This window comes from Enhydra lutris, unplaced genomic scaffold, assembly GCF_002288905.1.
Source record: "Enhydra lutris kenyoni isolate GAN:26980312 unplaced genomic scaffold, ASM228890v2 scaffoldscaffold24, whole genome shotgun sequence".
In the NCBI taxonomy this organism is placed as follows: domain Eukaryota; kingdom Metazoa; phylum Chordata; class Mammalia; order Carnivora; family Mustelidae; genus Enhydra; species Enhydra lutris.
Window position 1 is genome coordinate 3,214,793 of NW_019154108.1, and position 27,216 is coordinate 3,242,008.

Sequence of the window (27,216 nt, forward strand, 5' to 3'; positions counted from 1 at the left end):
AAATAAAATCTTAAGAAAGAAAAAAAAAGAAAGGAAGGAAAGAAGATGGTGACCTGAAGCCCATTTTGTGCTCTTCTTTTTCTCCTTCTCTATTTCCTTACTCATTTCCTTCTCTTGCTTCAGATACACATTTCTATTTTATGCTAACAGCTCTGATTCCAAATATTCTGCAACTTTGTCTCTGTCAATAAACCCCAAATTGTCAGGGTAGATATCTACAAAAGTGTCAGTTTAAGGAGAAATCTCCTAGAGCTGTAAAAATAACATAGTAAGGGGCACCTGGGTGGCTCAGAGGGTTAAGCCTCTGCCTTTGGCTCAGGTCATGATCTCAGGGTCCTGGGATCGAGACCCGCATTGGGCTCTCTGCTCAGCAGGGATCCTGCTTCCTCCTCTCTCTCTGCCTGCCTCTCTGCCTACTTGTGATCTCTGTCTGTCAAATAAATAAATAAAATCTTTAAAAAAAAATAATAACATAGTAACATCCATGTCCTACATGCTCAGCTAAGTGCTGTTAATACGTTAGCAGATACATTCTTAGAACAGGTTCTACCTCTAGCTTCACTGTAGAGAAAAGGAAACTGAGATACTGGAACAGATTAGTTGCCTAAACTCATATGCTGGTAATTGACCAGCACTGAACTTCACACCCAGGTCTGACTCCCAGCTCCTGGGTGGTCCTGTGAGGAGATACACTGCTCGGAGAAGGCTGGCTGCCTCTGGCCCGCGCTGAGTTACAGTGATGGCCAGAGAGAGGATTTCTATTTATTGTGCATTTGCTAGAAAGTCCTTTGGAGAAAGGAAGCTCTGATCCTAATGATATTAGCTCCCAGTAAATATTTGCTCAATTCTTTTTTTTTTTTCATTGCAAAGCGTACACGGTGATGAATTCATTCATTTACCCACCAGGGAATCAACTCATTGCCAAGAATTTATGAAACTATGAGTACAGTCCAAGTGTGGTCCTATAGAAAATATGAAAAGGGGAAAATAGGAGATGAGTCAAAGAAAATTCCTGTTTTGGGGAAATGTATAGCCTTAAGCAGAGAGAGTAACTGACATGATGTAGTGAACCGACACCGTCGTAGTCTTCTCTTGCGGGAAACGTGCTACCTCGTGTAGGTATCAAAAGGATGTCAAGCTCATTGTGGACCTGAGTGGTGACAGATGCCTCTATCGACCATCTCTAGCCCCTATTCCTACTGCTGTCCCTGGAGCTCGTATCCCCATCTTCTCCCCACTGGTGTTCTTTTCACGCTTAAAACCCTGAAGCAACTAGAATTCCTCAGTATTGCTTTCCCACCATCCCAAACTCACAATATAAGCCTCTTCCCTTCATGCTTTTATTGCAATGTGTACGCAATACATGTCTCTGTCTTAGCACGGGACACAGAATATTGTAATGATTTATCTGTCCGTCTGACTTCTCCACTAGAGTGATAGCGACCCTAAAGAAAGCATCACAGTTCATTCATCTTTTGCAGCTCTAATACCTTGCCTAGGACTTAGGATCACAGAAGCCCCTCACTGAGTGTCTGATGGCTGAACTAATTAGAATGAATCATGGAATCGGAGTTGAGAGAACCCTATACAGCACTTGATTCCACTCCACCTAATCTCCTATTTAGAATAATTCCCCCCAAAATCATCCTACATTCTCTGTCTGAACAAATATCAGAGCCTGAGATACTAGAAAGTACTTATATTAAGCTAAAATTTGCCTTCATCTAATGTCTTCAGTTGCACCACTGGCCTTAAATCTAATCCTACTGTTTGCAATGATGCTTCAAATGTTTATGGGTAAATGTCTACAGAACTGTGTCAGGCCCCTGGAATAAGAGCTCTCACAGTAGCCTCTTCTGCAGAGTGAACCTAGTACAGTTGATTTGCTTGCCCAAGGCCTCCACGGTTAGTTCACAGGGAGCCAGGTCCCTGGCTGGCCCTCCTTCTGACTCAGCTAACTGTTGGAATGGATGCATTTCTCCTCCTCTTTCTTTCCTCTCCCTCTCTCTAAATTAATTCCTGAAGTGTCGTTGACATACTATGTTACGGGTGTCTTTCTTCCTATAGAATCAGCTTGGTGCTTTCATTCTGAGTATGTCCCTAAAGCTATAACACCCTAGTCAATGGAATGCAGCACACTGGTTCTTGCTCGGGATTTGAAACAGATGTGTTTGGTCCCAACACCCACGTTCGCTCCATTACATCAGCTGCCTCTCTAAATGTGGGGATCACTTTACTTCTCTAGGACCCCAGGAGGAGACAATCATATAAGGTGGTGATTCTAGGGTGTGCATCAGCACCTAGAGCATGACTTCCCCTATAGGGAATCTACAGGCTCTTCCCCAGGCAATCAGAGCGAGTTGCTACTGGGAAGCAACCAGCCCTGCAACCCTTTTATTTAACACCTGGAAGAAAAGGGTCTTACCGTTTCATTCAAGAGCTATTTCTCGAGCACTTGTTGTATTACGTTCCTGGTGCTTCCCTGGCCACACGAACCTAGCACAGAGCAAGCAGGTGACCTCCCGAGAGTTGAGCTACCCCGCTCAGGTTCCCAGTCCTAAAAAGCAAAAATGTATCTCCAGTTCCGTGGCAAGAGCTCATCTGCAGAACAAGAATATAGCATCTACTGGGTGACCCACGTGCTTTCAACACTCACTCACTTGAGGAGATAAAACTGTCCCAAAAACACACTAGAGCAACATCTAAAACCACGTGGTTTAGTGCTACCCGTGCATGTACTGACCAGAATGTATGGGAATTAAAAGCGCAGAGGCCCACCGATGCCAGAGGCAGCAGAGGACACTGGTTTTTGAAAATGTTTTCACAGCAGCCACACAACAGCTCACAGTTACTGGGCACCTGCGGTGCGCCAGGAAAGGCTCTACACCACCTGACGCGTGTCCACGCGCTCGATTCTCACCAAACACCACAAGGAAACTACCACCGTTTTGTCCATTTTTATGGTCCGCGGAGGGGTTAACTAACTTGCCCAAGATCACATGGCAGAGCTGGGGGGGCTGGGCTTGAACCCGGGCAACCTGCCAGAGCCTGGTTGCTTAAGCAATGTACCATGTTGCCTCTCGGCATTCTGTCATGTCCTGGGGACAGAAGATGCGCCACCTGGGCCAGGAGGGGACAGGGCCACCTTCCCTGGGGTGGACCCACATCTGACAGGGAGGGAAGGGAGGAGTGTCGCACACCGCCTCGCTGGCCGTGGCCTCTCTTCCGTCGGTGGCTGTCCACTAGCCGCAGGTGAGAGGAAGGTGGCAGCGGGGCTGGGGCCCCGGGTACGCCGGGGCTGGCTCTCACCCCAGGGAAGCATTTGCTGGAGCAACACCTGCTGTGGCCACTGGGGCTCGGCTCCTAGTCCCAGGTCCTCTCTGCCACGGCCGTGGGGCCCTGTGTCTTGTCACCACACCAACCTGAGCTCTGCTTTCGAGTTTATTTAAAAAAGGTGTTTGACAAGGTGATCCCTCCCGGCCCTTGACTCTGCGGCAGCTCCAGAGCTCGCCCAGCACAGGGTTAGAGCAGTGGCCCGCGGTCCCCACGCGCACACCAGGGACAGCTCCGGCCGACTGAGGGGAGCCAACCTGGCTGTAGCAGCCAAGGTCGGGCGGGGCTTTCGCTTGGGCCTGAGCAGCCGAGCTGTGCTTCCCCACACAGGGCACCATGGCCAAGCGCGTTGCGATCGTGGGAGCCGGGGTCAGCGGCCTGGCCTCCATCAGGTGCTGCCTGCAGGAAGGGCTGGAGCCCACCTGCTTCGAGAGGAGCGACGACCTCGGGGGGCTGTGGAGATTCACCGTAAGTAGGGGCCCTGCGGCTCTGCCAAGTGTCTACTGGAAAAGGCTCCATGGGTGGGAAAAGAGGCTGAATTTCTCTCATAGTGCTGCCTGCCCCCGGGGGGAAAGGGTTACAAGCACCCGAGGACCAGGAGCCAGGAGGGCTAAAGACATTGATAAGAGGAAGGAGCTGCGCACAGCCTGAGCTGGGGATGGGGCGGGCATGAGCCATGTGGGGCCCAGAGCAAGAGAGGTGGCCCCAAAGGGTGACACCAAAGGGTGACAGAGAATGGAGTGGCTGGGACAGGCCAAGCAAGCCCAGAACAAGGGAGCAGGAGCAGACCCAGGGGGTCTGAAGCAAGGCCAGGCACCACGGGGTCCGCGGCAAAGGCGGGAACCCAGCAGCGCAGGCATGAGGGCTCTGCCTGGGACTGAGCCGCCGCAGCCGCTTCTGCCCCCGTCCTGCCCCGTCTGAGCTGAAACCACACAGGGCTCGCGCGGGACGAGTTCTAACCCCGTCCCAAACCCAGGCAATCCCGACGTCGGCCAAGAACAATCCAAGTGAAGAATGTGAGTTTGGAGCCTTTGTGTTCCCTGAGCAGAAGAAAGCAGCATCCCCTCGGTCGAACTACAGTCCAACCGGGAGAGGAGAATGGGCGGGAGAAGAGGGGACGAGAAAGCCCAGGCTTCACCAGCCTGCGCTGAAGGGGGTCACGGGGGCGCTGCTGGGGCCACTGAAACCCTAAGTTCCAGGCTGCCCAGGGAAGCTTTCACATCAGAGCTCCCAAGCCCCTCCTTGCCCTCCTTCTCAAGAAAGCAAGAACACTTCCCATGAGACACGTGCAGAAAAGAAAGCTGGCAGGAATAGGGAAAAGGAGCAAGGCGGACATCCAGGCCTCAGAGCCCACAGGGGCTTAGAGAAAGACACGGTGGAAGTTGCAACTGAATAAAATAGTTTCTAACTCAGTGAGCAAAGCTCCCGGAAGCGACTAACTAACTAGATAGGTACGGTTGTCCCAGCATAGGCCAGCGTGGCTCACAGAAAGATCTGTGTATTTTGAAATGTGTCTAACCACCAAATGTGACCATAAATACGCAGAAACCTCCCCAAGGGCACTGGGTGAGAGGGCACATCTGTTCCCATGTTTCAAAGACCATACATTCCATTGGGACAGCAGAAACCAAACACCCATGCTGTCGCCCTCCCCGTCGGTGCCCACTGAAGACGCTGCGCACCCGGCTCGATACACCTGCCCTGAGGAGCCTCAGAGCCCCTCTTAACCCATACTTAAGACAAATAGGACTAATCTGCCAGAGTTGGGATTTGGCTTGCAAGATGAAACTTCCCAGTTAGCAGGGTAACTAGCAGACTTATTTGGCTGAACAGTCAAAGCAAAAGGGAGTCCAGCAACCTGGGGATACTGGACAAAAATGCACCTGCTACAGGTCACGGACACGCAGTTATTAACATGTAAAATCACTGATCTAAGAAGCAAGAGGAACGTGGTCCAGATCCAGCTGTGCCCGCCTCAGGCAGGTCAAATGCCTATGCACAAGCGCCTTAGGGGGCACAAGAAAGAGAGGGAGGCATCCTACGCTTTCTAGAGACATCCCATCCTCCTGCTCCTACCTCAGCCTGCGTGCATGCGCGCGCGCACACACACACACACACACACACAGACACACACACAGGCTCAGTTAGCATTATCTCTGTACTCAAAGCAGATGGCCAAGCTCAAAACCACAGATTCAAGTGTCTGCTCTAGCAAGGGCTGTACTCACCAGAAAGCTCACGGGTGGGTCCACAGTGCCTGTTCTGGGCAGGAGGGGCCATCATGCAAAACCAGACAAGCGATCTGCAGAAACCCAAGAAAACACATATGGAGACCACTTCCGTTTCCAAACAGGAAGGCGCACCAAAGATTACAGAGATTATAAACCACCACACTCAGTTCAGTTCTGTCTCTTGCAGCTGCCACGGCCTGAAGCAAAAAGGAAACAAAGGTTGCAATGCCAAAAAAAAAAAAAAAAAAGGCCATCATTCAGGGGGTGGGAGGGGGCGACAATCTTTAAAAGGAAAGGGGGTATGTTGGTAAAGACCCAACTTCTGTCCACTAACTCAAGTTGGGGCTGGAGGTATGTACGGAAAGTCTAGTTTACAACCGACTTTCTTAGGCTCTTGACGAGTCACCTTAATGTCACCACACACTGATTACCTCAATTATAAAGTAATATTGAAGAAATAAAATGTGAGGAATTGCCCCATCATTCAAAATTAATAATACTCTTGAGATTCTTAGTATAGGAAGGGATCTTGGGGGATGATTTTCCTGTAGAACCCCACTGAGGTCATCTAGAGGGAATTATATGCCACTGGTAGGAACACATTCAGCGTCTCCTCACATCCCTGAAACATAGTCTAGGACCTGATTACCCTCCTTGGAATGATGTTCCTCCTTGATGTGCATCAAGGTCTTTTCCTCTGCACATGCATCCTTTCATTTATTCAACAAACATATATTGAGCCCCAACTGTGTGCCTTATGTACCACATATTTTTACATTCAATGAGGGTAACGAAGGTGTGTAAACTTCACCCCTTCAATCACTGAAGAAGCGTCTCGGTTAATTCTTCTTTAGGCTTAGTAAACCTAATTCTTCCAGTCTTTCTTTAAAAGGCTATTTCTAAGACCTCAATTGTCTTGGTAGGCCTCCTTTCACTCATATATTCAAGAAACATTTATTGAACTGCTATTATGTTTCAAGGGGGGTGCACCTGAGAGGCCCCCATCCTCTTGGGGGTTCCTCACATCACCTCTGAGTATCCACAGCTCTCATGGGCTGTAGATCCAAGAACGGGGCACTGTCCTCCAGCAAGACTCTCTCTGCCTCTCACTGGGGGGAGAAGGAGACAAAGAAAATGGATTCTGGCTGCTCAAAGGAGGGGAAAAGAAGGAAATAATTGTTCTTGGAGAACAAGAGGTGAGAACATCTTGTATGGAGAGAATGTCTCTATTTAGGAGTGACTTCTATTATCATTTTACATTTATCAGTAAATGAGGACGGGGACGGGCACCTGTCGAAGTTGGTTAAGCGTCTGACTCTTGATCTCAGCTCAGGTCGGGTCCTGAGATCGAGTTCCACATCAGGCTCTGAGCTGAGCGTGGGGCCAGCTTGAGATTCTTTCTCTCTCCGCCTCTGCCCCATCCCTCATTCATGCTCTCTTTCTCTCTCGGGGAAAAAAAAAACAATTAATTAATTAGTTAGTTAATAAATTAATTATTTTTTTATTTTTTTTTAAAGATTTTATTTATTTACTTGACAGAGATCACAAGTAGGCAGAGAGGCAGGCAGAGAGAGAAGAGGAAGCAGGCTCCCTGCTGAGCAGAGAGCCCAACGCGGGGCTCGATCCCAGGACACTGGGATCATGACCTGAGCCGAAGGCAGAGGCTTTAACCCACTGAGCCACCCAGGCGCCCCAATAAATTAATAATTTTTTAAATGAGGAATGGGAGACCTCTGACCTGACAAAGCTTTCTTCCCATCACCTAGAATCCTCTCTGAAGGACCCAAAGCTTGAGAAAGTGAATCTCCATAATAATCGTGGAAGAATGATACGAATGACCATTAAGACTTACTGAGAGTCTACCAGACACTGCTGAAAACACGTCACAGCTACCGTTTCAGTTTCTCCTATGGGATATTATTATTCCTATTTATACCTGAAGAAACTGAGACACAGATAGATTAAGAAAATCCCCAAGGTTACCCAACTACAAATGGAGAGCTTGCAGATGAATCCAGGCAGTCTGAATCTGGGCTGTGTGCTCTCAAGAACTATAGGCATTTCCAGAGTCTGGCTCAAGAATGAGGGCAGGCAAATTCTAGACTGTTCATGGAATCCCACCAGGTGTCCTAGTGAATGATGGCAACCTTCCCAGTATATTCCAGGACCAAAATGGACCAGGCAGCCAGAACCCCTCTGTTCATGCTCTTAGCCTCGCCCTCTGCCCACAGACCATCCCTCCTCCACTCCCACTTTGTTTTCCCCGAGTGGCCCCATCAATTCAGGAGGCATGTGTTTGCATCCTTGGAGTACCAGGGCAATTGGCAGACCCACACAGGGACGATGCAGCCAGAGATCCCAGCAAAGCCTGAGAATCACTGGGGCCACAGGCACACACAGGAGGGGAGGGCCCAGGAGCTGCAAACCGTTCAGAAGGGGCACGGACCCATACCCTCTGTATATAAACTGAACACTCCAGACCATGTATTTTTCCAGGAGGAAGAATCGGTGGGAAGAAAGAGAGACGAGAGCAAAGAGGTGGTCTTGGACTCCAGCCCCAGGGCCAAGTTTCCACTCTGCACTATGGTTCTTCCTCAGCTAACATCTGTGATACATTATTCCAAGATAGGCTTCAGTTTTGCCTGGAAGGTTTTCCTTCCTCTTGCCTTTACATCTCCCAGAGTTTTACAAAACAGAGTTGTTATTGGGTTGTGGGGTTTTTTTCCCTTTCTATTTATGTTTCTTTGTTCATCTGTTTTAAGTTCCCATAAATACATGGTTACTGGCTTATCCAACCCCACAAGCCCCATTACTCTTTGCTATTTAAACATGCCATTACAACATACTTGACCCATTTTTATGGAAATCTTTACAATATGTATTATGCACATCTCTACTCCTCTTAAATAGTCTATATTCCAAATTTAGACTTTTATTATTGTTAACTAGACACTGATTGTATTAACTGAGCATGAGTCACTACGTCATGCTCCCAGATGCCAGAGAACAGTAAGGGAGCTGTGGCCTAACTGGCCCAGAATGTTCATGGCTGTTGTTTCTCCTATAGACTATAGGTTCTTCCCCTCCTGCTTCCTCTTGATTCTCCATTTTACAGCTGTTTCTCTCTCTCTTTTAAAAGATTTTATTTATTTATTTGACACAGAGAGAGACAGAGAGAGGGAACACAAGCAGGGGCAGTGGGAGAGGCAGAAGCAGGTTTCCCTCTGAGCAAGGAGCCAGATGTGGGGCTCGATCCTAGGACTCTGGGATCATGACCTGAGCCGAAGGCAGAGGCTTAATGACCAGGCACCCAGGCGCCCTTTTACAGCTGTTTCTATTCCCTTTCTTCCTATAACCCAGAAGGAACTTCACTTTCAACTAAATCAAACCAACCACGAAATTGAGTTCTAATACCCAGCTTCAAGTTTAAAGCTCTGCTACTCACTAAGGCAGCCACTGGCCACATGGAACTATGGGATTGGTTGACATGGCTAAAAATTGAATTTTTTATTTCATTTGATTTTAATTTAATTTTTTTTAAGATTTTATTTACTTGACAGAGAGAAACACAGCAAGAGAGGGAACACAAGCAGAGGGAATGGGAGAAGGAGAAGCAGGCCTCCCGCCAAGCAGGCAGCCTGATTCGGGGCTTGAACCCAGGACCTTGGGATCATGACCTGAGCCAAAGGCAAATGCTTAACAACTGAGCCACCCAGGCACCCCAATTAATTTTAATTTTATTTATTTTTTTTTTAAGATTTTATTTATTTATTTGACAGAGAGAGATCACAAGTAGACAGAGAGGCAGGCAGAGAGAGGGAGGGAAGCAGGCTCCCTGCTGAGCAGAGAGCCCGATGCGGGACTCGATCCCAGGAACCTGAGATCATGACCTGAGCCGAAGGCAGCGGCTTAACCCACTGAGCCACCCAGGCGCCCTAATTTTAATTTTAAAACCAATCCTCAGTTCAGTTACTAGAGCGCTTTTAAGTATATTCATTGACAATTTGGGTATATGAATACCCTTTTTCAATTCACATTTAACATTTGAATTGAGAAGTAAAATATATATACTGGTATTTGAAAAACTTGCTATGCATAAAAGAATAAAATGTACTTCATTAGTAAATTTTTATAGTGATTACATGTTGAAAGTATAAAATTTAGATAGAGTGAATTAAACACAGTATAGGGTTAAAATTAATTTCACCTGGTTCTTTTTTTAATTTTTTAAATTTAAATTTAATTTTTAAATATGACTACCAGAAAATTTTAAAGTGTGTATGTTCCACCACATTCCTGTTGGTAGGACTGTTCTAAAGCCTTGTTACTCAGAGTATGGCCCCCGGCCCAACAGCATCTGCAGGGGAATTTGTTAGAAATACAGAATCTCAGTGCTGTGAATTGTGTAAGCCTTAAGAATCCCAAACCTGTACCCCTGAAACAAATAATACATTATATGTTAATAATAAAAATTATTTTTAAAAATATAAAATATTAATATATATAATATTTTTTAAATATAAAATATTAAAAAAAAGAAATACAGCATCTCAGACCTGAGGCACCCGGGTGGCTCAGTCCTGGTTGAACAACCAACTTCTGGTTTCAGCTCAAGTAAAGATCTCAGAGCGAGGGGTCCGTGCTCAGCACGGAGTCTGCTTCTCCCTCTCCCTCCTCCTCCCACTCTGCACCACCCTCCTCCTGCTCTCACCAGTACACTTGTGCTCTCCCTCTCGCTCTCGCTCTCTCTCTAATAAATAAATCTTAAGGGAAAAAATCTTAAGCCCTCAGGCTCACACAGACCTACTAAATCAGCATCTACATGTTAATAAGATTCCCCAGGTGATTCTTAACAAGGTTAAGGAGCACTAATTAGAGAGCTGTGCTTCTCAAACTGTGGAGAAGAATCAAGTTCATGTTTTGTTTAATTTCCAATCAAGTATATACAATTACATTTGTAAGAAAAGTAAAAAGGAACTATGAAAACAGTGAAAATGAAATGAAGAAAAAGGTCAAAATATAAATTCAAAAGTCGTATAGAGTCAAGAGACATAAAATAAAATTCAGCAAATGTCATTTAATGTACAAATTTTTAAAAATTCCAAAAGGTAGGCCCATTTTTCTTTGGAAGTGTATACGTACGCAATTAATATAGAAAGTCACTATTACACGTGCGGCTTGTAGCCAAATAAAACTTTGTGTGTGGAGTAATCTCCATATGAAACACCTGGAGGCACACTCTCACTATGCGTTGGACATATTAACATTTGAAGTTTTTTTTTAATTATTTTTATTAATGTATAATATATCATTAGCCCCAGGGTACAGGTCTGTGACTCATCAGGCTTACACATTTCACAGCACTCACCATAGCACAGACCCTCCAATATTTAAAGTTTTTAATGTGACCATTAAACTAGCTTCTTGTGTCTAACCTGGACTGGAGGCCAAACCATGCTCTTCTCAAGGGCTACTGTGTATCTAAACTGTTACTAAGTTTTGCCTAAGAGCACACATAAGGAGAGAAACACAGTTCACAAAGGTACATTGATTGGAAAGGAAGAAGAAACTTTAAAGCAATCTCAGGAAGTTCAGGACTTTTTTTTTTTTTTTTTTTTGGAGCGAGAGAGAGAGAGAGAGAGAGAGCGAGCGAGCACGGGCTAGGCGAGGGGCAGAGGCAGAGAGAATCTCAAGCCTCCACACTGAGCCCAGACCCCGACACGGGACTCAATCCCACGACCCTGAGATCATGACCTGAGCTCAAATCAAGAGTCAGCCGCTTAACCGACGGAGCCCCCCAGGTGCCCCCAGGACCTTCTTGTAACTGCCATCCAAAACAAAGCAAGTAGGGCTGTATTTTCAAAAATTATCCTCAACCTTTTATCAGTGGCCAGTTTATTCTCTAAGGTTATAACTAAACATCAGTTGTCTTTCTTTTTTTAAGATTTTATTTGAGACAGAGAGAGTGCACAGATGGGAAACGGGCAGAGGGAGGGGGACAAGCAGACCCCCTGTTGAGCAGTGAGCCCACCCTTGGTCTGGATCCCGGAACCCTGAGATCATTACCTGAGCCCCAGTCAGACACTTAACTGGAGGAGCCACCCAGACGCTCCAATATCAGTTATCCTCCGAAGAAAGAAAATGACAAGTTGTATGGGTTTTTGGATAACAGTTTTCAAACTAACCTTAAAACTTCACTAATATAGTCCCACTGCCCATGACTAGGACACAACTCGACCATCAGAGCCCTCCTCACAGGGCTCAGACAAAACTGAGACTGACCCGAGTCTCATTCAACACATAGGAGTCCACATGCTTGGATACTGAACAGTGGCGAATTATCGCAGTGGAAGTTTCCAAATGCTTACTCTCAATTTCTGTCCTTCTCTTGTCACAGAGTGCTAATGAACAAGTCAGCTCTGTCTTGCGGGGCCAACTACGTCTTTGAGTCACACTGCTTTAGATCTTCCGGCAGAGTAACCGAGCAGGATTTAAATACTCGCCCTGCCCAGAAGCCTTTAGATTCCAGTTTTCTAGATTTATTCTGGATCAAAGAGACTGTCAGAGGGGGAGCCCCAGACAAGCAAGATACAGTGAACTCCTTACTGATGAGCTGACGAGAACAAAACCACAACAATGTAAAACAAAACAAAACAAAACAAACAAACAAAAAAACCCCACAACAATGTGTTTACAATTTTATGGTAATCTGTAATCACTGTAATCACCACACATTTCATGCAGATCTAGATTCACATCCTTTGAGAGAACAAAGTGAGCCCTCCTCCACGTGTGATGTTTATGTTTGCCTTAGGAAAAAAAAACAACTATTTGTAACCAAAATGGTAAATAATATTAAAATACTGAGGACCGCCTCATCATTAAACTCAGAATACCCTTCATAATACATCCCAAAGACAGAGGCCATGTATATTAGCGACCGCATGTACCAAAACTGCTTGTTATTCAACCTGGTGGGAGTTCTCTAAGATCCTGATATTTGCCATTTATTCAGGTCGAAACTGGGGGAGGGAAATGAGTCTTTCACCACCTACACAGTAGCCAGTCTGGACAACTTTGACCTGCTTCTTCTCCCAAGACCTGAATCCAAACAGCTCCCCCATCCTGTGCCTTCTGTCTTTCTGCTGCCTCAGTTTCCACTTCCCTGTTTCAACACCACTGCCTCTGCTTAGGCTGACTTCAGCCATGGCTCGAGTGGGTTTCTGGTTTAGGCTCTTCACCACCTTCCTTCCTTCCTTTCCAGACTTCTGTCATTCATCTTTTGTAGAACAGGAATTATCTTTTCAAAATATAACAGGAATCACTTCCTCATTAAAAATTCAGAAGACTGCCACCACCTTCCAATAAAATCCAAATTCCTTAACTTTAGATGTAAACTCCTTCATGATCTGAACCCCCTTCTGCTTAGTCCTTTCAACAACGCCCATGGAAACCAAACTACCTAGCAACTGTCCATCATGCAGACACAACTTTCTGGTCTATTTCCATATTTTCCGGTATTTTGCAGTAATGCTGTGTGAATCTGGACGGGTGAGTTCCTCCTGGGTTTGTTAACATGTAACGAATGAAATTACAACTCTCGTCATAAAATTCAGTGTTCCGTTTTCACCGTACCTCAAGGGCAGGACAACAAATCCCATTAGAAAGGGTAACCTTAATCTCTGTCAATGTTTAAAATGCCTAAAAATTAACATCCATTCCACATGTGTGCACACATGCACAAATCCATACACACTCGTGTGTACACTGTCTTTGCAGGAACATGTTGAAGAAGGCAGAGCCAGCCTCTATAAGTCTGTGGTTTCCAACAGCTGCAAGGAGATGTCTTGTTACTCAGACTTTCCATTCCCAGAAGATTATCCAAACTATGTGCCAAATTCTCTATTCCTGGAATACCTCAAAATGTATGCAAACCAGTTCAACCTCCTGGAACGCATTCAGTTCAAGGTAAGACACGAAACATCAGTCAGTAGTCAGAAAGTATTGCCTACCTGTTTCCTGTTTCTCTCAATTGCCTTGCCCTTGGCTCTGTAGATGACATCATGAACTGGCAAGATTGAGGACACGGGGCTGGATTCCTCCCCTTGTACTCACACACCCACCCTAAGTAAATCGGAGAATGGAGGTGGGTACTTTCTGTAAGAATTCACATGTATACATTTTTAGTTTGTATTAATTTCATCCGAGAACCCAAAGGGACCTGAAAATATCAAACCACATTCACTGTTTGGGACAAAAGCACATAGGGACATTGATGACTTCTACCAGTCCCTAGGTCCTCTCTTCTTGAGTATCCCTTTATAGGAAAAAAAAAAACATGTGCAGTGGCCCATACACAGAAGAACCTCACTATCTGAAGGAAATCTTCTCTAGACATCCTGGGGAATAGAAAAATCTTTGAATATGGCACTTTTCACAGGACTTATCCACCTCCCTCCCCATTTCCAAGAACAGAAACAGGAAGAAGACAGGACAGAGGCAAATTAATATACTCTCTTTTTTCCCCATTCTTTCCTCCCCAAGAAACAGGACAATCCATGTGTTTTCCTTCTCCTATCTCCCCCTCTCCCTGCTACAGATGGGGATGGTAAGGAATTTCTAGGGAATTGAAAGCAACATGAATGACCAAAATTAGTAGTAAGATTCGTATTCACAACCTTAAAGGTACTGACCAACACGTAACCAGTACCTTGAAGAGATGCCTGCAACCGCATGTTCACTGCAGTATTATTTATAATAGTCAAGACAGGGAAACAGCCCTAGTGTCCATCAATGGGTACATGGATAAAGAAAATGTCCCCCACACATACACACACACTGGAATGTTGTTTAGTCATAAAAGAAGGAGGAAATCCTGCCATTTGCAACAACATGGATGGGCCTTTAGAGTATTGTACTAAGTGAAATGTCAGAAAAATTTTTTTAAAAAAATCACCAAACTCATAGAAACAGAGCAGATTGGTGGTTGCCAGAGGTGAAGAGTGGGGGCTGGGGGACATGGGCCAAGATGGTCAAAAGGTTCTGACTCCCAGTTATGAGATAAATCAGTTCTGGGGATGTAATGTACAGCACGCTCAATACAGTTCATGGTATTATATAATTGAAAGTTGCTAAGAGAGTAAATCTTAAAAGTTCTTTTCACAAGAAAAAGAATTATAACTATGCAAAGTGATGGGTGTGAAATAGACTTACTATTTGTTGCAATTATTTTGCAGTTTATATATTATACATTTATACATTACACATACTATACATTTATCAGATCATTACATCATATACTTTAAACTTACACATTTTGTTTGCCAACTATATTTCAATCAAATTGGGTAAAATGAAAGTATTCCAGTTTTCCAAAGAGTATTTTACTCCACTTCCTTATTTTGCAAGGGATACAGTAAAAATGAAACACTACCATAGTGAATGGATATGATCCTCAGAAATATTTTTAATGCATCAGAGTTCCTGAATCTGATGAATTTCCTTTACTACATGCTGCCCCAAGTCTATTTTAAAATAACTGGAAAAGAAATAATTAAAGCTAGATGTTCACCAAAGTTTTAAGAGGATATACACATAAGAGATTTCTTTCCTGTGCATTCCAAATATTTAATTACAAATAGTTATTTTTTTAAAAGATTTTATTTATTTATTTGATAGAGACCACAAGCAGGCAGAGAGGCAGGAAGAGAGAGAGGAGGAAGCAGGCTCCCTGCTGAGCAGAGAGCCCGATGCGGGGCTTGATCCCAGGACCCTGGGATCATCACCTGAGCCCAAGGCAGAGGCTTAGCCCACTGAGCCACCCAGGCGCCCCTAGTTCTTATTTTTAAGACAAAAGTAAACTCTATTTTGAAATCAATTAATTTTTAATTAACTGAAAACTTAAATTTTAAAAAGGAAGAGTTCCTAATACAAATGTTGGAGTCCAACAAGTGCTTCAAATATTATAAACCAAACAGTGACCCCATTAGGAAAGACGTGAGATGCCTGTCTTCTCTGAAAACTGAAAAAAGGCAGCAAAGTCTCTCGGTCAGTAGAGTATTTATGCTCTTAGATCTGACTTGTACATTTATTTTACATATTTTCTGAATCAGAACCCCGCACCCATAAACATATATATATATATATATACTCGAGTAAAACAAAAAAAATAGACTGACATTTGGACTCCTCCAGAACATTCAGGCCATAAAGTTAGCATTTTCCAATCATTCTCTGGATCTGGGAAAACTTCAGCAACATATTCTATAGGACCTTTCATAAGGTCCAAATTTATGCTTTCAATTTATATTACCCACATCTCTATTAAAGCACAGCTCTGGAGAGATATACATAACAGAAAGAAGACCACAGATCTTGGTTCTATCATTTACTGTGAGAATTTGAGCAAAATCATTCAAACTTTTTGGATCTCATCACTTCTCTTAAATACCCCATCACAACTCTAAGCTTAGAATACTTCCATCCAGAAAACTATGGTTAGTCTGATAACTCGATTCAATTTCTAAGTTTATGCTTATTAATTATGGTTAGTCTGTGCTCTAGAACATTTCAAATGTCAACTGTGGCCAGCAAGCCCTTACCAGAAACTTGACAACAATTAATTGTGACTATGATTCTTTTTTCAGACTAAAGTCTGCAAAGTAACAAAATGCCCAGATTTTATTGTCACTGGCCAATGGGAGGTGGTCACTCAGCATGAAGGAAAACAGCAGTCTGCCATCTTTGATGCTGTCATGGTCTGCACTGGTTTCCTTACTAACCCGTATTTGCCACTGGACTCTTTTCCAGGTACAGCATTTTCTGAAACTGACCCTAATTTGTCTCTTGGGAGCCATCCTGATACTGGCTTAATCTGGGAACACATTTCTATGCTTCCTCCCTTAAACAGTTAAAGTTGTGAGGTAATAAGGATTTTTTCCTAACCAGCACTTTCTGGCCAGCTTTTGGCTTTCATTTGCTCCAAACAACCAATATGTGCCCCAAAAAGAGAATAAATAACTAGCCAGCAGTTTTGTGCCTCACTGAGGTTCAGCGTCTCTCTGTAAGGGATGTGCAACACTCAGAAAGTCTCGTAAGACATGGGATGCCCACACAGATGGTCACAGCCTCAGCAGCAGCAAATAGCCAAAGCTGAGTTAGAGGCCTGGACCACCTCACCCAACAGCATACCTCACGGATCAAGCAAACAGAGCTCTACTGGCAGACCTTCCAACACTGGTCTTTTATTTTTATATTTTTTTTAGATTTTACTTACTTATTTGAGAGAGAGAGCATACGACTGGGGGCGTGGGAGGAGCTGCAGGCAGAGGGAGAAGCAGACTCCTCACAGAGTAGGGAGCCCAGTGCAGGACTCAATCCCCGGACCCTGGGATCATGACCTGAGCCAAAGGCAGACACTTCACCGACTGAGCACCCAGGCGCTTTCTCAATACCAATCTTACCAGCCACTACCAACTGGTCGTTTGAAATCCCTGGCGAGTTCATCGTTAAGGAGCCTTTGAGCTCTAAAGTTCTGTGACTTTAGATTTGAAAAGGAGTCCTCCAGATCTCACCACCTTCCTCTCTGCCTCACAACAGGCTTGCGTAGTACAGAGTACATACACCCTAGGGTCATTGTTGACTGTTAACGAAAATTCAGGTTCATTGAAGACTTTCAAAAACTTGTGTCTGGAAGCACGTTGATCTGGAGGAAATTCCAGAGATGTTCCAAAAAGTCTTAGTAAAAATAACAGATATCATAGAATAAATGAACAACTTCCCAAGATAACCACTTAATTCATTCAGATATATATGTTCTAGTGTGTTCACTAACACAAACACGTTCACCTAATAAAATGCTTATGCTGCCTTACTGTGACAAAAGAGGGAAAAATGTTAGTCTGATAGGAGACTCAGCCACAGGGTCTCATTTTTGCTTATTTGTGATCCAAAGGATCTTGGTCTAGAGAGAATCTAAGATAATTTAACATCCCGGGGTAGAATTATTATCTATGGATATTATGGAAAATAATAAGGATAATAATTCTAGATTCTCCTCAAACTTGTCTAGCTCTCCCTCCTCAGCCATTCCCAGGTCCGTAATGGGTCCTGTCTGAGTTAATATTTGAATTCAGTTGCATCATTGCTAAATTCTAAAGGCTCCGGATTATGGTGAGTTTTAACTGAGACTCACGTAGGATTTCTAATGATTCAAGGTGAGCTAAAGAGTGACCAGATCTTAATGAGGCTACTTGCCACAAGCATCCATATTTATCCCCTGATGTCTTATCACTTTTTCTGGAAAAAATAGGCTCTTTGTATAGAATGTATTACTTTTGATTGATTGTGTTAATGCAACCTTGAGAGTGTTTTCCAAAACTATCCATTCACATTTAATGTTTCAGTGAGAAATTTGGCCTCAGCTGCCTGAGATACCCTTTCTAGTTAGAACAGTAGATCTGACCCCAGTATAACGAACACAATCCCTTTTTCTAAGAGCTAGCTCTTGCTGACTCAGCACACTCAGCTTGAGTTCCAGTCAGTCGCCAAGGTAAACTATCTGTGAACCTCCCCAACCCACAGGGACCTTTTCAAATAAGAACCACATTTTAGGGGCACCTGGGTGGCTCAGTTGGTTAAGTGACTGCCTTTGGCTCAGGTCATGATCCCAGGGTCCTGGGATCGAGCCTAGCATCAGGCTCCCTGCTCAGTGGAGAGCCTGCTTCTCCCTCCCCACTCCCCCTGCTTGTGTTCCCTCTCTCACTCTGTCTCTCTCTGTCAAATAATTAAATAAAGTATTTTTTAAAAATAAATAAATAATAAAAATAACCAAAATAATCCATTAAGAAGATATTAATGGAACAACATTTATGTTTCATTCGCTGATCCTATAAAATTTATTTGACTTTCTTTTTCTATAGGTATAAATACCTTTAAAGGCCAGTACTTTCATAGCCGACAGTATAAACATCCAGATATATTTAAGGACAAGAGAGTCCTTGTGATTGGAATGGGGAATTCGGGCACAGACATTGCTGTGGAGGCCAGCCACCTGGCTAAAAAGGTACCTTTCTTCATGTGACTTAATGAATTTTATCTTAAGATGCATGCCTCGGGATGCATGAATGTGAAAAATGATGAAAGAAATAAATATGCCTAAAGCACACACACATTTAAAAAAAACAGATTTTTTTTCTTTTTTTCTTTTAAGATTTTATTTATTTATTTATCAGAGAGAGAGAGAGGGAGCACAAGCAGGGGAAGCAGCAGGCAGAGGGAGAAGCAGCTCCCTGCTGAGCAGGGAGCCCCATGCAGGACTCGGTCCCAGGACCCCAGGATCATGACCTGAGCTGAAGGCAGATGTTTAACTGACTGAACCACCCAGCCATCCCCAAAAAACAGATTTTTAAACCATTTTTTCTTATGTGTTTATAAATTTTTTACTGCAAATTCCAAGAGTCACTTTTCCTCCAAGACCAACTTCTCTGACTTCCTGTTTTTATCATTTTCCCAGTCATCCAACAAGAGCTACAGGAGACATCTGGGTCTTACCTAGTCCCATCGGTGAGAAAATCCTGTCCTTTTTCCTTTGAAGATTTCCCACCGCTTTTTCCTTCCTTTCTTTGTTAACCTCCACTACCCTCAACAGGTCCATACCATAAGGTCTGTACAATGAATCCATACAATAATCCTCCTAATAATAATTGTAGAAATGATTCATATTTATTGGGGCTTCCTCTGTGCCAAGCACTTCATAATTTAGTGACCTCAACCAGTTGAGGTTGAGGTCACTAAATAAAGGTCATACCTTACTGTATGACCTCAACCAGTCATCAAAAGAAGCCATGGGAGTGGGTCCCGTCAGTACGCTTGACTGTAGGTGAAGAAATTGAGGCTTACAGAAGCTGAGGAGGCTGCCCGACGTTGTACCACTAGCAGATGGCTGGGCCAGCCTTCAAGTTCAAGTCCCTCCGACCCAACGCACCTGTTCCTAATTCTCCCCATATCCCTGCATGCCCACTCCCTCCCCCCACATGCAGCGATCCATCCTTACAGATACCCTAACACCCACTAACAAATCCTCTGAAAAGCCAGCTCTCATTATGACACTCTCATGTTTAAAAACTTCTAATAACTCGCTTAAAAAGAAATGTCAATTATACTCAAGTAAAAACAAAAAAGTGGGAAAGAGAAGCAGAGGAGACAGATCTGAGAAAGCATGGGCCACTTTTTGATCACTTTGCCAAACCAAGGAAGCTAGGAAAGCTCTGCGGGCTCTGTGCTCCTGCCAAAATGTACAGGAAACTCCTACTAAAATAGAACGGAATGGAATGGATAAAATAAAATAAGCAACACAAAAGAAAATATTAATAAGAAATTGCAGGTGAATTAGCCTTGCATTATAGGGTTCTCCTTAATTCGATTCAAATCTGCAATTTCAGCTTTATCCCCCACTACGCTGAGCCCTTTCTGATTCTGCGTCTCTTTTCCCCTTTCCTCGTACCCGACCCCTCTCCTCCTGCAGTGCCTTTTCTCCTTTTTTCACAACCCACAAGAACATGCCCAGCTATCTCACCCCAACACAGTGATCTCTCCCTACTATGAATTTAGGTAATAATTGTAAAGAACACTCCTCAGTTGGCAGGCAGGAACAACAAATAAAGATGAGTTGTTGGCTTCTGATGTGCCAAATGTTGTGCCAGGTACTGGGAATCACTGAAGAACACAACAGAAACAAGATTTCTGCCATCATGGAGCACAGGGTCGTGGGGGACACAGATGCCAACGAAATAAGTATAGATAATTAGATCACTGATTGTAAGAGTTACAATAGCCATGAAGAAAAAGGACTGGGAGTGTGTGACTATAATATTCCTTTTGGGGACTTTCAAAAAAGGAACTGATTGATTGATGGACTTGGGGAGACTAACAGTTTGGAGGAGTTATCCTGAAAGAAGAAAAAGGAGGTCCTGAAATAAAGAACACAGTCTCGCCCACTATGACCACCACATGTGGGCAGCATATTATTGTTTCTATTTCTGTAATGATCAGAAATTTCAAATTCAGTCGGCTGGTAAGCTCAAATAGCAACTCTGCAAAGAAAAAAAAAGAGAGAGAGAACTCGTCAGAACTAATTGGGTTACTGAACTCTGTCAATTCCAACAATGGTTTCTATTGAAACTCTCTGTAGACAACTTTCAAGTGTTGGCATACCCACAAAATTGTAACCACCTGCTCGTTGTTTTTTCACATGAAACTTTCAGCTCCCCTCGCTTGTCACAGTATCTCACTCACTGCGGTGGCTGGCAGATAGTAAGCTCGTTACATGTTCTAAGAAATTTTAATACTCTAGATGCTCAAACCATGATCTCAAAAGAATAACTTGAAGATGGGAGCTGGAGGAGCCAGAAATATGTGGTTGAGGATGTATTTTGAGGGTGGTATTTCTGGTGCCATTCTAATCGTGAAACTTCCTGAATTTCTGGCAAAGCCAACCCTGTTACCTGGCTCAGACTGAGTGGTTTCTTTGATTGTTTCTAGGTGTTCCTCAGCACCACGGGAGGGGCCTGGGTGATGAGCCGAGTCTTTGACTCAGGGTACCCATGGGACATGGTGTTTATGACTCGATTTCAGAACATGCTCAGAAATTCTCTCCCAACTCCAATTGTGACTTGGTTGATGGCAAGAAAGATGAACAGCTGGTTCAATCATGCAAATTACGGCTTAATACCAGAAAACAGGTAAATATAGTGCATCTGCTGAGGGCTGTTGGGCAGAAGGAACCTTGATTCTCCCACTGGCATATCCAAACCAGGTAATTACACACCATGTGACCGAACACGAAAGAAGACATCATACACTTGTACTTCATGAGCCCTAACTGTGTTTTAGTTCTTGGTAAGCGAAACTATAAATTTCATCTTGTCAATAACCCTTTAAAGTATTATTATGGTCTCCTGTTTATCCTGGGTAAACTGAGGCTTCACAAAGTTCAACTACTTGCCCAAGCTCATTTAGTAATAAGCGAACTTTGTGAGCTAGGCAAGTTACATAAGCCTCAGCTACAGCGATCAAAAGAGAGTGACTTGTCTATGACTACTTTGACATAAGCAACACGCTTGCCTTGTTTCACTGTGTGGGAAAAATTAAATGCTCTAGTTGCCACTTGCCATCTCTCCAACAGCAATGCCTTCTTGCCCTTCTCAAGATGACCTTGATCTCAGTCTGTCCTAAATTCAGTCTATAATTGAGTTACCACCTACGACTTACCTCATTAGCAAGAACTGAAGGCTCTACTTTCTCATTCATTAGTTTGTACAATGACATTCTATTACCAGGATGGCACCTTAGCCTGGAGATCCTGTCTGATCTTCCTCCAGACTTCACTCTGGGCCAGCATGGATCACGGGGCACCCAAGCCACCACTGATGGAACAAAGTCCCCTTGTGTGCATACACACACTGTTTCCTCTGGCTCTTTTCATCCTTCTCTCACATATCTTCCTCTCACCCTGCTCTCCTCTTGCCTCTACTGTCACCATCTTTTCCTTCTGTATTTCCTACCTACCCTCTTCCATGTCCTACCTTGAAGCCCCTTGGGGGTTTTCACTCTTGGCACCAGAACTTTGTCTACCATAAGCTTTGTTTAACCTGGATGGCAGCTGGGGGACTATAAACCATAAACCTTAAAAGATGTGAAATGAGCCTAAGGAACTATCATCCCTTCACTCTTGGATTTAGTCATTTATCATTTCCAAACTTCTGACGTACATACTATTTCATGCTGCCATGTTATTTGGCTTGCCATGTTGTTTGGGATATTGGAAATTTTGAGACCAACCCCAACTTCAATCTATTTCATATGCTCTTCATCCTACCCAATGAACTACGGATGCAAGCATCAGTATCCCTATTTTACAGATGAATAAAACCCAATTGGGACCAAATGACTTCCTCAAGCTCTGTTAAGTATAAACATTAGGATAAGAAGCCACCCTTCCTCCTTCCTATTCCAGTGCTCTTTCCATTTTATCCCACTGTCTCTTTCTGTGCCTTCACCATAACCTCAAAATGGCTCAGATCATTTAAAATCATCTCACAAAGTATTTGCTTAGTGAGCCCAAAGACATAGCAGAAAAAGATCATTCTGCCCTTGTTCCTTTTTTTTTTTTAAGATTTTTATTTATTTATTTGACAGACAGAGATCACAAGTAGGCAGAGAGGCAGGTAGAGAGAGAGAGGAGGAAGCAGGCTTCCCGTGGAGCAGAGAGCCCAATGTGGGGCTCGATCCCAGGACCCTGGGATCATGACCTGAGCCAAAGGCAGAGGCTTTACCCCACTGAGCCACCCAGGTGCCCCCCCTTGTTCCTTTTAAACAAATGCCTGCTTTCCTTGTCCCATTGCTCCCAAGGAGGAGAGAGCTCCCAGCAGTTCTCAGCAGATGTAGAAGCTTCCCTTGGAGTCCTTCAGCACTGGGTTATCTCTAAAGACACTGATAACTGAGATCTGAAAGTCAGCAAGGGAAACAGGAGCCAGGGAAAGCTCTGACCCCCTTCTCCATAGGCTCCCAAATACTAGTAAATGGTAAACACATTTCATCATTCTTCGATATTCATGAGTCCTTCCCACAGAAGGGGCTTGTCCCATGGCTGGCACCTCCTGCCTGGCCAAGGGGAGAATCCCAGAATGAAGAAAGGAAGGGAAGGAAGAGGGAGGGCTGGCCACACTGGCCCCTGGCAGATCTCGTCCCTGCCCATGTTTCTGTTTAGGACGCAGCTGAGAGAGCCTGTGCTAAATGACGAGCTTCCGGGCCGGATCATCACTGGGAAAGTACTCATCAAGCCAAGCATAAAGGAGGTGAAGGAAAACTCTGTCATATTCAACAACACCCCCAAGGAAGAGCCTATTGATATCATCGTCTTTGCCACGGGCTACACCTTTGCTTTCCCTTTCCTGGATGAGACCGTAGTCAAAGTTGAAAATGGCCAGGCATCGTTGTACAAGTACATTTTCCCTGTGCACCTGCCACGGCCAACTCTGGCTGTCATCGGCCTCATCAAACCCTTGGGCTCCATTATACCCACAGGAGAAACGCAAGCGCGATGGGCTGTCCGAGTCCTGAAAGGTAAGTTCACGAGAAACTGCAGGGCACACATGGTTTTGGTTTGCCATGTTATTTGGGATATTGGAAATTTTGAGACCATCTCCCACTCCTCAAAACAACACAGTCTTTAAAAGCAGGATCCATTCTATTCTTCATGGAATTACACTATTATAACGAATTTGAGCCATTACCAGCACAAAAGATAAATCAGGGGTCAAAAAATACAAGTTGTATCTACCTGTTATTTTTGCAGAATCAACAGGTTCAATTCGAATGGAAAGTTTCAGTCAGTGGAGGGGCAGAACTCAGTTGTGAGGTTTTGTTTTATCAGTTAACTAGGGAGATGACCCAGATGATACAACTTCTCGGCTGGTAACGTTATTACCAGGGGCATACCTCCAATCCATGTAGGCTGCTACCATTTTTTGCCAGAAGAACAGATAAGTCGCTGGGTACTAAGAGTGAAAGGTGAGCAGTGGTAAAGCATCTCTACCCACTAGGCAAGCAGGCCTAATGTTAAATTGCCTTTTTTGTTCGTACATTTCACAGGTATAAATAAGCTACCACCGCGAAATGTCATGATAGAGGAAGTTAATGAAAGAAAAGAAAAACACAGCGGGTAAGTTAACTAAGTTAAGCACTTATGCATCTTTTTTGAATCATCACTCATATGGGTAAAAACAATGGCAGACAGAGATGAGTTAAAGGAAACAGACTCAGTGGGAAAAAAATCTAGGCTAGCCTGTTTAAGGTGAGGGCAGGAAGGAACTGAGAAGTTGAAGTATCCCCAAATTGTCACTTCAGACGATGGTCACCTAATGCCACCTGGAGTCTGGATTCTTTTTTGTTGTTGTTCTTGTTATGTTACGTTAGTCACCATACAGTATGTCGTTAGTTTTTGATGTAGCGTTCCAAGATTCATTGTTTCATATCACACCCAGGGGTGGAGTCTGGATTCTAAACCAAATATAATTCAGTCTCATCTCCCGGATATGTTATTCATGCCTTATTTATAATCAGGCAGAGCTATGCACATCACTCCGACACCAGAAGAGACTGCTCATTCATTCATTTGACAAATCTTTATCCAGCTCTATTATTTATTCAGACAGCTTCTCTAGAGTAGGACTCTGCTAACTATGGCCTGCAGGCCAAATCAACCAACCACCTGAATTTTTCTTTTATGAATTTTTTCTTAATAATTTTTGAAAGATTTTATTTATTTATTGAAGAGAGAGAGAAAGAATGAACAGGGAGAGAGGCAGAGGAGGAGGGAGAAGCAGACTCCTCACTGAGCAGGGAGCCCGATGCAGGACTCGATCCCGGGACCCTGGGATCATGACCTGAGCTGAAGGCAGGCCCTTAACTGACAGAGCAAACCAGGTGCCCCTCTTTTACATTTTTAGATGGATGGACAGAAGAAGAATATTCTGTGATATGTGAAAATTATAGGAAATCTAAATCACAGTGGCCATAAACTTTTATGAGAACATAGCCACACTCATGGTTGCTTTTGAGTTACAATAGCAGAGCTGAGTAGTTGAGACAGAGACCATAATATGGCCATCAAAGCCTAACGCACTTAACATCTGGCCTTTTGCCAGAATAAGTTTGTTGACTCTGTTCCCTGGAGAAGAGGCTTCCTCTTATGCTCTGCTGTCTGGCTGGTACAACATCAAAAACTAATGACATACTGTATGGTGACTAACATAACATAACCAAAAAAAAAAAAGTTTTAAAATGATTGCATTTAAGAATTGTTAGCACTTTTCTAATTTATACATGTTTGCAAACTTCATGCTGATCTATCCTGGACAAAGTGTTAAATCCCGAAATAATAAACACATTTTAGATGTCTCTTTTTCACCCTCAACCTGGAGTAAAAATCGATCTCCATTATAGAATTCTGCTGTAACACAGATAATTAATTAGAACTGCACAGTGGAAAGGCTTCTTGTCATAGGTCAATCAGTGATTTCAGGGACTAGACCAGCAGTACAGGGGATTCCACCCTATTGATTTTTGTGGACTTTTCCATTTTACAAATCTAACAATAATTGAGTTTTAGAAAAATTTAGGAATAGTGAAGTTATGTAAAAACTTTTTTTCTAGAAATTACTAATTATTTGACAAAAGAACTAAAGAATACCAGCCGCCTTCGTGAGCATTTGGAGCACCGCGCACATACAGTGTCTTGTCAAGGGGCTCATCTAGCTGTTAAATATACATACATAATGAGACCATTACACAGCTGTGGGCTTGGAGGGAAGGACACACAAACCGTTTCAAATTTTCTGGTGTCGCTGTTTACTTTTGGCACTTTTACTTATTCTGGATTATCATTATTTTACCTTTTTGTCTTCTTTATCCCCAATTTTCCTTTCCTAAAGGTTTGGCTTGTGTTACTGCAAAGCTTTACAGTCAGATTATATCACATACGTAGATGAACTCCTGACCAGTATCAATGCAAAACCCAACCTATTCTCTCTGCTCCTGACGGACCCACGCCTGGCTTTGACCATCTTCTTTGGCCCATGCACACCGTACCAGTTCCGCCTGACTGGCCCAGGGAAATGGAAAGGAGCCAGAAATGCCATCTTGACCCAATGGGATCGAACATTCAAAGTCACCAAAACTCGAATCGTACAAGAATCCCCATCTCCCTTTGCAAGCTTACTTAAACTCTTAAGCCTTCTGGCTTTGCTTCTGGCCATTTTCCTAATTTTCCTGTAAAACAAAAAATATCGCCCAGGTGGTTTGTCAGACGCACCTCGTAGATTTACAGAGCTCTGGTCCTTCCACTATCATGTCATTCTCTTCACCTGAGCCCTGAGCCTTACCGGAGTGGTGATGGCCGTGGCCCGTCCTTCCCTGGCTGCCACTGGTACTGCCGGGCTTCTCCTGCTGCCCCGGCTTCCGGTGCTAGAGGAAGATAAGCAGTCATGATGTCTGTGTACTTGAAGGCTGCTGGGAAGTTCCATGCCCCCTTTACGAGAGAGCTGTTTAAGACAGCACTCAGCATTCCTATCTCTCTCTCACATAAACCATTTTCTTAGGCCTCAACTAAGCCCCCTGCTTCACAAAAGATTTGGTTGTACTAAAATGATCCTGTTATGGTATCAACCTCAGACATAAAAAGAAAGGAAAAAACCTAGAAATTCAATGTTTCAAGTGGTCTTTTATGCTCTTTTTCCAAGTTGGGGAAAAGATGTGGGGAAAGAGAGAAGGGGACGAGGTGTCCACTCCTAAAAGCCATCAAAGAACTGAGGGTTCAATAAATTCCCTGGAACCTGTCTAAAGGAATGTAGGGACCGCAGAGAAAGACAAAGACCATATGATTCACTTATACCTAGAACCTAAAAAACAAAATAACAAACAAAACACCAACAAAGAAGCAAAATCCAGAAATAGGCTCATAAATACAGGGAACTAGTGATTACCAGACAGGGAGGGCGGAAGAATGGGCAAAATGGGAGAAAGGATTACGAGGTTCAGAGTTCTGGCTATGAAATAAGTAGGTCACAGGGACAAAAAGTACAGGGTGGGGAAT

At 43.8% G+C, this 27,216-nt stretch overlaps 1 protein-coding gene across 2 annotated transcripts; it reads left to right on the forward strand.

Annotated features, from left to right (window-relative positions):
- The first annotated feature begins 3,667 nt into the window (after positions 1-3,667).
- LOC111150806 (flavin containing monooxygenase 1) lies at positions 3,668-26,788 on the forward strand. 2 transcript variants are annotated; one of them, XM_022508416.1, is made up of 8 exons: positions 3,668-3,801; positions 13,344-13,532; positions 16,211-16,373; positions 18,485-18,627; positions 21,105-21,304; positions 23,332-23,687; positions 24,216-24,285; positions 26,057-26,788. In XM_022508416.1, exons 1-8 carry the CDS (start codon positions 3,670-3,672, stop codon positions 26,397-26,399), a joined length of 1,596 nt encoding a protein of 531 aa, XP_022364124.1. In that variant the 5' UTR covers positions 3,668-3,669; the 3' UTR covers positions 26,400-26,788. The 2 variants fall into 2 exon arrangements, with proteins under 2 accessions (XP_022364124.1, XP_022364125.1); XM_022508417.1 differs by lacking the exon at positions 13,344-13,532 and having other exon boundaries at positions 3,670-3,801; positions 26,057-26,399.
- The last annotated feature ends 428 nt before the right edge of the window (positions 26,789-27,216 follow it).